At 42.9% G+C, this 14,541-nt stretch overlaps 1 protein-coding gene across 2 annotated transcripts in view; it reads left to right on the top strand.

Moving 5' to 3' along the window:
• The window catches only part of HSD17B12 (hydroxysteroid 17-beta dehydrogenase 12), a 191,582-nt gene that overhangs the window by 108,558 nt on the left and 68,483 nt on the right, over positions 1–14,541 (top strand). For both annotated transcript variants that reach the window (XM_043548218.1, XM_037900084.2), the window contains 2 exons: positions 1,626–1,672; positions 2,431–2,506. In XM_043548218.1, coding sequence (XP_043404153.1) covers positions 1,626–1,672; positions 2,431–2,506 — 123 coding nt within the window. The remainder of the gene's footprint in view (positions 1–1,625; positions 1,673–2,430; positions 2,507–14,541) is intronic.

Here is a 14,541-nt window from a genome sequence, read left to right on the forward strand (position 1 = left end):
GTTTTTATGGAGGGATTTAAAGTGGAGAGCTTGCTAGTCCAGACTGAAACTTTTTAGGGAAGAAGAGGAGACAAGCCATGAAGTTGTGGCTAGGAGGAGGAAATATAATGAGCCAGTTTTCCATTAAGCAACGGCTGCTCTTTCAAATACTTCACTAATTTATAATGTGGAAAATGGCCCACGAACATTCTTCAGATCAGGTTAGTTCAGAAGATAGTCAAATTTTTGGGAGAATGGTATTGGTGCAGTTTTCTCTTTTCTGTCTTGTTTATCATATTTTGTTGGAGCAGTAATGAATTGTATGATAATACATAATGTAAGACTTAAAGCAGAGCTTGCTTTAGCCCTTGAACTTAGGGGACAGTGTCATTTTGCAGAACTGTAATGCATCTGGCAAAACGCATCACATTTTTTTTTGTTTTTGTTTTGTTGCAAGTAAACTGTGTTCCTGTGAACCCGTTGCTCAGAAAAAAAAGAAATGGGCACTTTAAACCAGTTCCCAGTTCAGTCCCACTAAGAGCAGCCCAGAGGTGTGTTCTTTTTGCACCCCATAGCAAGAAGGTTTCAGTGCTCTAAAGTGACAGTGTAGACAAGGCCTAAGTGTAATTAAGTGGGCTGGCTGGCAGGGAAGAGTTGAGGAAGAAGGAGATGCTGAATGTGCATGCTTAGCTGGATAGAGGTGGTAGGCAAAGTAGCGAAAATGGATAGAGGAGCTGCTCTTTAGCTTTCTTTGATAAAACAGTGGGTAGCAGTGTGAATGGAGTTTTGGAATCCCCTCTCAAAAGTGGCCATGATGTACCCAGATTTAGTTCCTCATGGCACTATAGTAGGTGAGGGTCCCAGAAAGGCTTATGAGGGTCCAGTACAGAGGACCTAGTTATCGTTTGCCAGACTTGCCACTAGAGGGATCAGAAAATGGGATTCTTTTTCTTTTGAAAACTTTGGCTTTTGTTGAAATGTTCAGAATATGAAAAACAATTTTTTTCAGTTGCTGAAAACTAAAAAGCTTTTGAGGAAAACACACATACCTCAAAAATTTTCACTGAGTCAAAAATCCAATTTTCCATGGGTGAAAAAAATTTCATAAGACTTTGTCTGGCCATACTTTCCACTGATAAATCTAACCTTCCTGGACACTAGGGTGTGGGCAGTGAGGGGATGGAATCACAGAGGAAATGAATATGTGACTGGAAATTAGTTCTAAACAGCCTTGTGCTGACTTGTGCCTTGTCCACCATGAGTCTGGATGTACTTTCATCAGTTCCGTACAGACCTCTGGTCATTTTAATCTCACTGTTTTAAATAAAACTAATCTGAGAGGTGTTTGATATTCACAACTTAACTTTTACAGTTGAAAGTGGGAGTTGAAAGTCACCATTTGGGCCATAAAGGGTAATCTGGGTCTCCAAACATGGATTATGGCGTTAGAAGAGGGAGTGTCGGTTTTCTAAAAGCTTTTTTAATAATGAAGAAGAAGAAATGGAGTCAGGTACCATGTGAGGATGTAACCTGAGCTGCTTAGTCGAAAGGGGTGCTCCAATAGCCTACTAATGACCACTTTGTTATTAGCTATCTTTACAGTAATAACTCATATTTATTTTTTCCCCCCTTTTCCTCTGTTATAGTTGTCACGGGAGCTACTGATGGAATTGGAAAAGCCTATGCAGAAGAGGTAAGCCTTTTTATTCCTTTAGAATGATCAGAACTGATATGGACTCTGTCCAGACTCAGTAAAAGTGAAATAGTATAGTGTCATCCTATCTCATGCAAATGTACATTAATTCTGGCGTAGATCAGTGTTACCTGAAATGCCCCCATTTTATTTTAGACTCAAATGCAGAATATGGAGTACAAATATCAAATACCTATGTACTGTTACCTGCACTCTTCCTTGGCTTTTGGGCTGGGCAGAGAATCTGGACTGCAGTAGAACAAATAAAGGAATCTAATATAGCTGATTAGGTAACAGTTAATTTTGTTACAAGCAGTATTTTTGTAGAGCTATAAAGAAATAATCTAGTCTATTTGAGTAAAACAAGGGTTTTAGAGCCTGAATTCTCATTTCCAAGTTCTGTTACTGACCTTATTCTGTGGGGTTGGGAAAATTACATAACCCCTGCCTCAGTTTCCCTATCTGTACATGTAAATATTCACCTACCTCAGAGCAGAGTTGTTGAAAATCCTTTGTAAGTGTCTTTGGCATGGGGCAGTAAAGTACCATGTACTCATTCTGGTACTCACTGTTTTATTTTTCCTTCACCTCTAGCTATTTTAAATCATAATTTCTGTATCTGACTTTCTCTGTTAACAGTCAATGTATATTTTGTGGTATTTGACCCAAGTTTCACCTTTTCTTTAAGGGTGATGCTGGCCAGTGATCTACTGCACAGTTGTGATTGAACTGCTCTGTATCTCTTTTGTTTCTTTCAGCTAGCAAAGCATGGAATGAATGTGGCTCTTATCAGCAGATCTCAAGAAAAACTAGAACAGGTTGCCAGTGAAATAAGTATGTGATAAACTCTTTTAAATTTCAAAATTAACACATGAAAGCTAAAATACATCTCCTTTGGCCTCTCCAATTCCACATGAAGACAATTTTGTAATCATTAATGGATAGTTTTTAAAGATTCTATAAACCTTAATTTTACATTCTTAATAATCTTCATCACTTTTACATTACACTTAAAAAAACCTTCATGAATATGGTAAAAAGAGAAGTGCTTAACTGACCAAATTTGTACAATTCTCATTATCTCATTTCCAAGAGCAATTGGGGGTTAATTCTAGAATGGGATATCTTCAAAACTGCTTTTTCTCCTGGAACTCAAAACAATCCTAAACATGTCATCTTACGCTAATCAGAAGTTGCATTCCCTCCCTCTGGTTTTTCAAATAAAGAAATATGTAAATTAAGATTAGTAATAGTGGGACAAATTCATCCGTGGTGTAACTCTGCTGATGTCAAAGAAATTACACCAGATAGAAATAGTCCATATAACTTTTTAAATATTATTAGAAGTGGAGCTGGGGTGACGCTGTAGTTAAGATTGCAGAATGCTTCCCATTACAAGACTGTTTTCAGTTGCTTACAAGTTGGCCAAACTAGCTGTTTAGTCTGAAACTTTCCATGCCAAGTCTTCTCTTCGGGCCGAATTGTTTTGGAAAGTTTCAGCAAAAACAATTCCGTCATTTATGAAAATAAGGTTGGGGAAAATGTTTTTCAAATGTTAAATTACTACAAATGTTTTGTTGAGGAGCTCTAGCACTTACAGCCATGCTTTGGAGCAGATACTTGAAATTTAAGAAGGCGTTAACCTGGAGTCAGATAGGTGCCTTTTGCTCTCCCTGTTAAAATTCTACACAAATTTATAAGTCTTTGAAAATTGCCAACTGCATGTGTTGAGCAGAGGCTTTTTAGATGTTGACATGTAATTTCTCAAATATTGCATTTGTGCTGAGCATGTTCCAGCTCAGGGCTGCAGAGACTGACTAGGACTCTACCTGCAGTTGCTGCTCCTGGCACCAGATCAAGGAGACTGTCTTTTCAGGTTTCTTAATGCTACCTGTATTGTTGGCCAGGCAACATGCAGGAGAAGGAAGAAGCAGACTGACTAGAGAAGGGATATGTTAGGAGATGGGACAGAAAAATCAGTAACTGTTACTGCACACTCTGCTCCAGAGAGTGGAGTAGAACCCAGGATTCCTCTTAGAGTACATGTCACTTGTAGATGCACATGTGCTTCTTGTGTGTGGGCTCAGAATTTTTTTGTAGAGCAGTGTCTAGTGGGGCCACACATGTATCTTATGCTGCCTTATATGAGGAAATAAAGGGTGGAGTGGAGTGGCACCAACCCTCCCTCTTACCATTTGTGGCAGTGAGACAGAACCTGGACTGTATCCGACCCACTTCTGATATCCAGAACTTTCTCCAGTAAAGAATTGTCACCTTCATTTCTCCCTTTTTATTAATTTGTTTGTAAAATTTTTGTTGGGCAGCCTCTCCGCAAAAAAAGATAAAAAAAGCATCTAGGACAGACGGGGGGGCACACACCCCTTGTACAGTGGGGCAAGATGCTTTCCATTAGCCACTAGCTATGGCAGTTTTTAAACTTATTGGGTTTAAAGCCTGTCCTTCCTGCAATGGAATAATACCCATCATAGATGAACCCAGCAGATGCCTGTTCTGTCCCATGGAAATACACATCCTAGCTAAATGTGCTGTTGCCTCTTCTTTTCGTCCCACAACTGAAAATTTTAAAACACAAGATTCAAATGTGACAGTGGAGTAATCCATAACCGTAGCATCAGATCCAGGAGTGCAGTTATCCTCAGTACAGGAAGTGAAGAGATTATCTTTGGCAAGTGCTCTAACAACTGATCACCACATCCCCATTTCCAGTAGGGAAGAGAAGGCAAAGAAGGTGCCAAACCCATTGGTGCCATTGTAAGCATCCCTGATATTAGCCAAATCTGTGTCAGCACTGAAGGCCTCCGCACTAACTAAGGAGCAGAGGTACTGGCTTCATCCTCTGGAGTGGAAAGGCACTTCTGCACCAAGCACAAATGCAGGGTGTACTGCACAACGTGTCCGTCCCATGCAGAGGACTCTACTGAAAGAGAAGATTTCAAAATCCTCAACATCAAGGATAGCACCAAGACAGTAGTAGTGACATTGAGGTTGTGGTAGACAGGCGCACTGGTACAGATACTGGCACAGAGATCTATGCCAGCACTGGTCTTGGAGGTAGCAGCCCTTCCTGGTTCTGAGATATGCCCTTGAAGAGCCCCCCTCATTGCTCCTCTCTGCACCAGACCTGGCCCTGGCCCCACTACTATCAGAACTGGAACTGCACCCATCAGCACCACCATTCCCAGAAAGCTATTTCTTCTCTCTGACTTACGCAGGGAACCATTGCCTTGAAAGACATGTGGCACCAAGTCCCAGTGTAGGACTGACAATGGGTGGGTCCTCGCAGTTAGACTATTCTAATATAATGCACTACCTTGGGCATAGGGGCCCTGCTGGGGCCTACCCTTGCTTAGATCCCTGAGCAGGATGACTTCACGTGTCTTGATGAAAAGGAGAGCTCAGTTGCCACTGGTATTGTTGTAAAGGGGACCCTCACCAGAACAGCGGGGAACCCCCCAAGGATATAGCAGAAGTAGTGAGAGAGACACTAGCTCCCCTCCCCATTCAAGGTACCCTTTTCCTCTCCAGATGAAGCAGTCACTGTGGCCCCAACCCCAGCCGTCCATGACTTCACAGTGTTGTAAGAGTTAGTATCCAGGATAGCTGAGATACTAGACATTGAAATGACAGTGGTACAAGAAGACACACCTAAGCTATTCAACATCCTTAATACCCAGGGCATCCTGGACCCAGCAAGTGTCATACCTTTAACATACCTCGGCCTCACTTCCGCTGACCTCGAAGTAAGTGGAAAAACAATACCAGTTTCCACTCAAGGGCTTTGAGCATTTTTGTCCATCCAACACCACGGTTATCTCTATTGTCCAGGAGAAAACCAGATCCATAGAAGGAACTCTAAAAGACAAGGACCCCAAGAAGCTGGACCTGGTCAGCTGAAAGGCCTATCCGTCAGCTTTTAGTTTTCCATCATGAACTATTGGGCTTTATTTGCAAAAATAGAGCTTCCCGATATGAGAGAGGGGGTAACCTTCTTCCGATTGTGACTTATGCAGGACTGCATGGAAGAGCTGAGGGATTCCATCAAACGGGGCCAAATGGTAGCCAACTCTGCTTGATGGCCATGGCAGTTGCAATGTGGTGGGCCTTTTGGCTTCAGACATCTGGTTTACCAAGAGCAGTTGAAGCCACAATTGAGGACTTGCCCTTTGAGGGTATGGACCTATTTAGCTCAAGAACAGAAAAGGCATTACATTGCCTCAAAGATGCCAGGATCAGATCAACACTCAGATCCCAGGTCATTTACAGTCCAGCACCATACTACAATCTCTTCTGGTACCAGCCAATACAAAGGACATTTTTTTTTCTCAGTCAGCTCAAGTTCTTACTTAGACAAGTGACATTGAGGCTTGTGGAGGTACCCATCATCTTCGTCCTCCATCCATCCAGCAGGTTTGATGAGACTGTCGAAAACCACATGAAGACCATTGCCAAGCTGACCTTCGGAAACTACGTCACCCCTTTCCATTAGCCTTAGGCAAACATAACAGCTGACAAATGAGTGTCGGACATCATTGCTTATGACTACACCATCCAGTTCGCTTCCCTTCTCCCTCTCCTTCCCAGCTCTTCATCCCTCTTTGGGGTCCCTTCTTGTGAGTCCCTTTTACTAACAGAAGTGACCTTGTTACTTCATGTACAAGCTGTAAAAGAGGTTCTAAAGAGTACAGAGAAAGAGGTTTCTACTCCAGCTATTTCCCCATTCTGAAGTAAAATGGAGGTTGTTGTCCTATCCTAGACCCAGAAGAAACTGAACAAATTTGTATCCCTCCCCAGGTTCGGGATAGTAATGCTTTCCTCAGTCACTTCATCACTTCAAACCCAGGACTGGTTTGTGGCTCTTGACTTATAGGATGCATACTACCACATCACTGTCCACTCAGGCCACAGGAAGTACCTAAGATCCACATTGGGGCTGAACCCTTATCAGTACAAGGTACTCACCTTTGGACTCTTCATCGGACTGAATCCTCATAAAATGTCTAGATGTAGTGGTTGTGCTCCTAAAAAAGAAGGGCATTCACATCTACCCATATCTCAATGATTTGTTAATCAGAGGCAAATCACATCAGGAACTCTGGCAGGTCTTAACTGTAGCCTTTCTTTTTGCCTGGCTGGGCCTCCTGGTGAACTGAGAAGTTGTCACCCCATCTCAGATGTTACTCAGGAGCTAGGCTAGATTCCACCATACCCAGTGCTTACTTACCCCAAAACAGATTATTCATGCTCTGGCTGTCACGGAGCACAGTGATTTCAAACCTGACAATGATGGTACTGACCAGCCTTATGGTAGGCCACATGTCTGAATGCACATATGTGACTGCTTGCCAGAATTCACTTGAGACCACTACAGCTTTGGCTCAGGTCAGTCTACTGCATTGCAAAGCATCAGGTGACCAGTCATGGTACCACCCCATGTACTTGCAACACTGACCCAGGTGACTGCTTCCTGAAAATGTTTAGAAAGTGTCATTCATTACCTTGTTAAGTTGTAGACCTTGGGTTCCCACAGTTGTAGCGCTTGGGCCCAAGTTATAGAGCTTGTTCCCACAGCTAGGCAATCTATCACAAAGAAACCTTGGATATCGATTGAGACAATTACTTAGGCATCTGCTGGTTCCCAACTCAATACCCATGAGGCTGCAGGTTCCTCAGGTACTGTGAGCACCAATAAACCCAAAGAATTTCAGGGTTCCTGTTCAGGAAGATTTTCAGGATCCTAGGTTCCATCAGGGATCAAGAAGACAAGGAGAAGAAACTACCTCTTCTAAGTCAGTACTGGTAGACTCAGGCCATTGGTACCTAGCATTTCAGAAATTCAAAAGACCAGACTAACGGACACTCCTCGGAGTGCATAAAGTCTCTTGTACTGTCTGCTCCCTCTGCCACAATTACCTCTGTTCAGGCTCCCACTTTGGTCCTGACTACTGTGTTAGCACTGCATGAATTTAGATTTTCACTGGATTTTGCAGGAACAGAAATGCCTGGTTCCCTTTTGTTCTGTACTGATCCATTCTTGGTACCACAAACCTCTAGGTCTCTGGATGTTCACCCAGTGCCAATGGAATCACAGCCTGGCTTCAGGTTCCAATTGAGGAGGTTAAGGAGTCACAACATAAACGGCTTTATATTCTTCATACAGCATTATTTGCTCAAATTGCACTGCCTATTAATGAGGCTCTGTTGGATCTTGCAAAAGTAATCTGGCATTCTTCAACAAAAATACCGCCAACAAAAATACAGTAAAAGGGCTGTTAAGAAATATTATGTTCCATCTGAAGATTCGGAGTTTTTCTCATCCCTCTCCGAACTCCCTAGTTGTCAAGGCTGTAAATGAATGTAGAAAGCAGCACCATGCTAAATCAGAGCTGTACGATAAAAGATCAGAAGTGTCTTGATTTTTGTTTTGTCACAAACTATATTCATCTGTGATTCTACAGTTTAGAATCGCCAACTATCAGGTGGTGTTAGTGAAATATGATCACACCAACTACTCAAAGTTCAATTTATTTATTGAGCATCTACCACTGGAGCAGAGGGACCAATTCCAGGCAGTAATTAGAGGGTCAGCTCCTTGTCAGAACATCTCTGCAGGTCTCTCTGGATGCTGCTGCCACAGCTGCTTACTCTGTTTCTACGTTGGTGGTTATGAGAAGGGGTCTCTTGGCTTCAACTCCCAGGATTTCCAAGGGAGGTCTGGAATACAGTCTTCCTTCAACAGCTTAAAATTGTTTCCGGATAATACAGATAAGTCTCTGCATATGTTAAAATAGTCCAGGGCCACTTTGTGCTCTCTGGACATTTACACACCTGTGTGTAAAAGGAAATGTGGTAAGTCCCAGACAGCTCAGAGATCTCATCCTGCTCAGTTCTCACTCTGAGAGACCTTCTTATCCCAAAGAAAGAGGTGGAGGTTCCAGAAAGAGACTGCCTGCTACACATTGACCTCACAACCCTCATCAAAATCTGTGTTTCGATGGGGTGGTCAAGGTTCTGAGTTATCTTCCCCTTCTCCTTACCAGCTTCAATTGTTGATGTGCATTCCTCACTTTGGGGACCTCCTTTCTCGTTTCCAACAAGTTTGGGAGCATATTACATACAAATGGGTTTTGGAGATCAGCAGGATATTCCATCCACTTTATTTCCTTCCCTCCATCCCTTCCCCTTCCTCATCCTCTTCAGGGACTTCTCATGAGCACTTTCTAAAATAGGAAAGAGACTCCCTCCAGAACTTAGAAGCTATAGAACCAGTCCTTGTACAACACAGAGAGAAGGGGTTTTATTCCAGGTACTTCCTGGTTCCAAAAAAGAGAAGTGGGTGGAAACCCATTCTAGATCTAAAACTCCTCAGCAGGTTCATAAAGGTACAGATACTCAAAAATGGAAACACTTGCAACAATAATATCATCATTGGACTCATAGACTTTAAGGCCAGAAGAGATACACCTGCGGGAATTCTGCACCTCTGTGCAATGCAGAATTTTGCAGAAATTAACATTGTGTGCACAGAATTTCCTTTCCCCCACAGAAACAACCTACAGTGCTGCTAGCTGCTACTAAGGGTTGCTGGACCCGGCCGAGCCCAGCTCACACATAGAAGTCACTGCTGGGGTGAGGAAAGAGGAGGGAGCTAGAAGGTTTCTGACAGCTATAGTTCCCAGCATGCCCTGAAGGAAGGCGGTGGTGTGTAGGAAACTCCATGCAAGCGTGGGACAAAGCATCAGGCTGTTTCTCCCTCTGGATCCCTGGGTTCTGCAGTAGGGGGAGGGGGCGGGTGTCTGGGCAAGGTGGGGGCTGTGGCTGGGCTCGGAGGGGTTGGTGTCTGGGCCAGGGTGGCCCTGCAGCTGGGTCCTGAGGGGGAGGGGTTGTAGGTGTCTGGCCCGCTGGATGGGCTCATGGTGGGAGCGGGGAAGGGAACAGAGAAATTAGAACTGGGTTATCATAGGGGTTTCTTTAACTCTCTACTCCTGGGGCAACTTTTGTGGGTGTCTGTATTGTTACAGACACACTTGCTGACAGGTATTTTGAAATAAATTACCAAAATAAGTGAAACTGATGTGATTATGTAGTGTTGTTTTTGACAAATAAAATTTGCAGAATTTTAAAATATTGTGTGCAGAATTTTTAATTATTTGATGCGGAATCTCCGCAGGAGTAAAGGGACCTTCATCATCATGTAGTCTGAGCTCCCGTACATTGCAGGCCCCAGAACCTTGCTCACCTACTTCTGTAATAGACCCATAACCTCTGGCTGAGTTACTGAAATCCTTGAATCATGATTTAAAGATTTCATGTTACAGAGAATCCACTACTTATATTAATTTAAACCTGCAAGTGACCTGGCCCCATGCTGCAGAGGAAGGTGAACCCCCCCAGGGTCTCTGCCAGTCTGACCTGGGGGTGGGAAATTCTTTCCCGACCCCAAATAGTGCAATCGGCTGGACCCTGAACACTTTGGCAAGACCCAGAGGTGAAAGTAAGCCGGTATGCCCGGTGTGGCGTACCGGCAAGAGCTGGTGCACCATACTGGGGCAGCCCGGTTTCCCCAGGGGGCAATTTAAAGGGCCAGGGATCCAGCTGCCTCTGCCACCCCGGTCCTTTAAACAGCCCCCGGAGCCCCGGGCTGCTGCTGCTACCCTGGTGGAGGAGGGGGGGAGGAGGAGAATGAGAAGCGGGGCGCGGCACTTACCTTACAGGGTGGGCTGGGGCTGGCTCTGACCCCCTCAGCTCCGCCCCTTCGGGGGGCCAGAGCTGGCCCCAGTGTACCAGTAAGTCACTCGACTTACTTTCACCCCTGGCAAGACCCAACAGCCAGATACCTGGGAAAGAATTTTCTGTAGTAACTCAGAGCCCTCCCTATTTAGTGACATCACCGGCTGTTGGGGATATTTGCTGCTAGCAGTCATGGATCAGCTACATGCCATTGTAGGCAGTTTCGTCGTACGATCCCCTCCATAAAGTTATCAAGTTCAATTTTGAAGCCAGTTAGGTTCCCCGCCCCCCCCCCCCCCCCCCCCCCCGCTACCCTTGAAAGGCTGTTCTCACTTATTCTGTACACTTTCTGACCTCCAAGAGGTAGCTTTCCTTGATGATCCTTCTCATCTTCCATTTCTTTTAGGCTTTTTGCTTTCTCTTAATAACCTGTTTGAAATGCTTGCACATCTAGCTTGGTCTACAACTCTTCCCTACAGAATTTTTTCCCCTTGCTTGGAATGCAGGCTTCAGATAACTTTTACAACTTTGATTTAAAGAAATTCCAAGCCTCCTCCACATTCAGATCCTTGAGTTCTTCAGTCCAGTCCACTTCCCTAACTAATTCCTTTAAAAAATAAAGTTTGCCCTTTTGAAATCAAGGACCCTAGTTACAGACTTATTTTTGTTTATCCTTCCATTTTAGTTTAAACTGAATTAGTTCATGATCACTTGAACCAAGGTTGTCCCCTACCATAAGCTCTTCTATGAGGTCCTCACTACTCACCAATACAAAATCTAAAATGCCATCACCTCTTGTAGGTTCAGCAACTGTTTGAAGGAATCTGTCAGCTAATACATCCAGGAAAGCTGGGCATTACTATTATTTGTAGCACTTGTCCTTCAATCTATATCTGGGAAGTTAGTCTCCCATAATCAGACAATTCTCTATCCAGATCCAAATTGGATCTGTAGCAGACCCCAAGCACTATCCCATGGAAGCATCTGATAGCTTTCTTCCTCAGTGTGATTTTGACTCAGACTGTTTTATCTATTCCGTGACTACTAATTTCTTTAGTCTACCTCATCATTAATATACCATGCTACTCTCCCATCTTTATCTTTATTTCTGCCTTTCCTAAACCAGCATATCTACCAAACAGGCACAGCATGGATTTGCTGGTCATGATTCCTCAAGAAACCCTATACTCATTAAATTCTTGGGCAGAGCCATTTAAGTAGTGCAGTAGAGTTCTTTTCAATGCATCTAGCTTAAGTCTTTAGTGACAAAAGCCTCCGCTCGCAATCCTCCATCCTCCTCTTGACCAGCTGAAAATTCAAGGGATATGGTCTCCTCAGGAGGCCATCCTATTCATAAACATTCTAGAGCTCACGTCATATGACTAGCATGCAAGGCTTTCCTGTCCCTTCAGAGCTTAACAGTCCAAGTGCTGACAGACAACATCACAGCAATGCTCTATGTCAACGGACAGGGGAAGTCAAGATCCTCTTCACTCTGTCAAGAAGACATACATCTTTGTGATTGCGGAATCCGTTATCACGTTACATACATTTCTCTCCATCTACCTGATCCACTGAACATCCTGACAAACCAACTCAGCAGAGATTTTTCTGAAAACCATGAATAGTTCCTCAAAGCTTTAGTCCTCCACAACATCTTTCGTGGGTGGAGGTTTCCAAAAGTTAGCCCTATTTACAGCTTATCACAACAAATGTTTAACATTTTGCTCCAGAGGAGCATGAGCCTACTCTGACAGGTGCTTCCTCATCCCGTGGACTCCAGAATTACTGTATGCCTTTCTGCTCATGCCTATGATACTCAGGGCTTTGAGGAAGCAGAGGAAGGATGCAGATCACATCATGATAGCCCTGGCATGGGCCAGGCTGTTTTGGTGGCTGGTGAATGTATCCGCACATACACCAATCATCTTACTGGTTTCGCCCGACCTGCTGCCACAGAACGAAGTCCAGATCCTGCACTTGAACCCTGCATCATTTTACTGGTCAGTTTGGATGGTGGCTGCATGATGTCTAGAAAGAGAAGTTGGTTCACTTAAGTTTCAAAGCATCTTACTTCAAAGCAGAAAACCTTTGACCAGAGTGATGTATGAGGGCAAATGAAAGAGATTTTCTATCTCAGCAGCTCAACCAGCTTTCAGAGTTGATGGCACCAATGCCAGTAATACTGGACCAGTTACTTGACATGAAACATTGACTGTCCATCAGATCAATAAGGGTACATGTAGCGGCAATATCTGTATATTGCTCTCTAGACCAGAGCCATACCGTATTTTTGCAATCTACGATGAGTAGGTTCCCGGAAGAGATGGTTCTAGTCTTTTCACTAATTAGGAAGCTCCTCCTCCTTGGGACCTGAATATAGTATTTATTCGGTTGAAGGGTGCCCTCCCTCCCTCCCTCCCTCCTCTTTGAGCCACATATCAATTAAAACAGCCTGTCTGATGGCTAGCACATAAACTAGAGGGGTAGGAAGTAATAGGTTGGTTAGGAGGGTCAGGTGTGTGATTGGAGCAGACTTCTTACAGTCTCCAAACTTCCAAATGTAGATGTCCACTATGACTTCAGGAGGCTGAAGGGTCTGTATGCTGCTCTTTCTGCTTCAACAGTAAGATATTTCTGATCTAAGGGGGTGTCTCTTCCAGGAAGAAGTCTTTTATAGGCTGCCCTGGAAGCTATGGCCATGTTGGTCTGGACTGTGGTGGGGTTGGGGAACTGTTGGGTGCTGGTGTGCTGGAGCAGTTGAAGCCAATCTCCTTAGGGAGCAAGGAGAGAAGCTGGGCACATCCTGTACTTATCTTCTACTGTTTGGTTTGATGTTAAAGTTGGGTAGATGTGTGTTTGGGGGCACTTGGACCCTTCATAGGCTGCATGGGAAACTTTCCTTTCTTCCCTTTCCGGTTCTGTCATTGTAGATGTGAAGGTTACTGAGGCCTAGGAAAAGTATTGTCTGTAAGCAAACAGCAAATGGTAAATAACTAAGGTCTAAATCACTTTGCATTGAGTTGGTTTGTATAAAAGCATAAATATATAGCTACACCATTGTCCATTTTCACTTAATGTGCTGTGCACTTTAACAAAAATATTTAAACTAAAACGATGCTTTCTATTTGCTGGCCTTGTACAATTGTTATGTAGTGCTAGTAATAAAAGACTAACAAAGCATTGCTGTCAAATTCTAGCTTAGAAAAAATGGTTTCTATATTGAAACTTACAGAAAAAATAGCTACTATATCTTTGAGGGCACCCTAGCAATTAAGATGTTCCAAAGGTGTATTTTTTTAGTTTAATAGCCACACCACCTAGTTTCTGATCGAGTATAGTATGGGGCTTAGCAAATTTTTGTTAAATAGCTTCAAAAAATAAAATCTTTCCAAACATGGTGTAAGGGTTTTTTTGTTTTTTTTTAAGGACACTTTCAACTTGAATCTCATGAAATTGATTAACTTTTTGAAAATTGAGGCGGCTTCCAGCCTTTCCAGACTATTGTACCCCTTTCAGGAATCTGATTTGTCTTGCATACCATAAATTTCACCTCACTTAAAAACTACTTGCTTACTTTCTCATTTTTATCATATAATTGTAAAATAAATCAATTGGAATATAAATATTGTACTTACATTTCAGTGGATAGTATATAAAGCAGTATGAACAAGTCATTGTATGACATTTTAGTTTGTACTGACTTTGCTCGTGCTTTTTATGTAGCCTGTTGTAAAACTAGGCAAATATTTAGATGAGTTGATGTACCCCCTGGACTAGGTTTTGTTTTTGTTTTTGTAATTAGGAAAAAAAGGGTATACTGCTTAAACAATTCCTTAAATATAAGTATCTTCTCCTTTGTTTCTAAAGGCCTTTTCAGGTAGGGTTCTCTTTTCTAACTGATTTGTCAGAGATTCAGAAATTGACTCAAAATCAAATACACCAAGTATACTGAACGCAATCTTTTGTTAATCATAGGTGTTACTTATAACAATGGTAGGCACCAAATTTTCAGACAGAGGATTTTTTTTCAGGTTGATGGTGTCCATTTTAATAAAAATAATTGCAGTAGAATTCTGGTTTTAAACACACATACAGTTTTATACAATCTAACAAGCAGA

Source organism: Chelonia mydas, chromosome 6 (assembly GCF_015237465.2).
Source record: "Chelonia mydas isolate rCheMyd1 chromosome 6, rCheMyd1.pri.v2, whole genome shotgun sequence".
Classification (NCBI taxonomy): Eukaryota; Metazoa; Chordata; order Testudines; family Cheloniidae; genus Chelonia; species Chelonia mydas.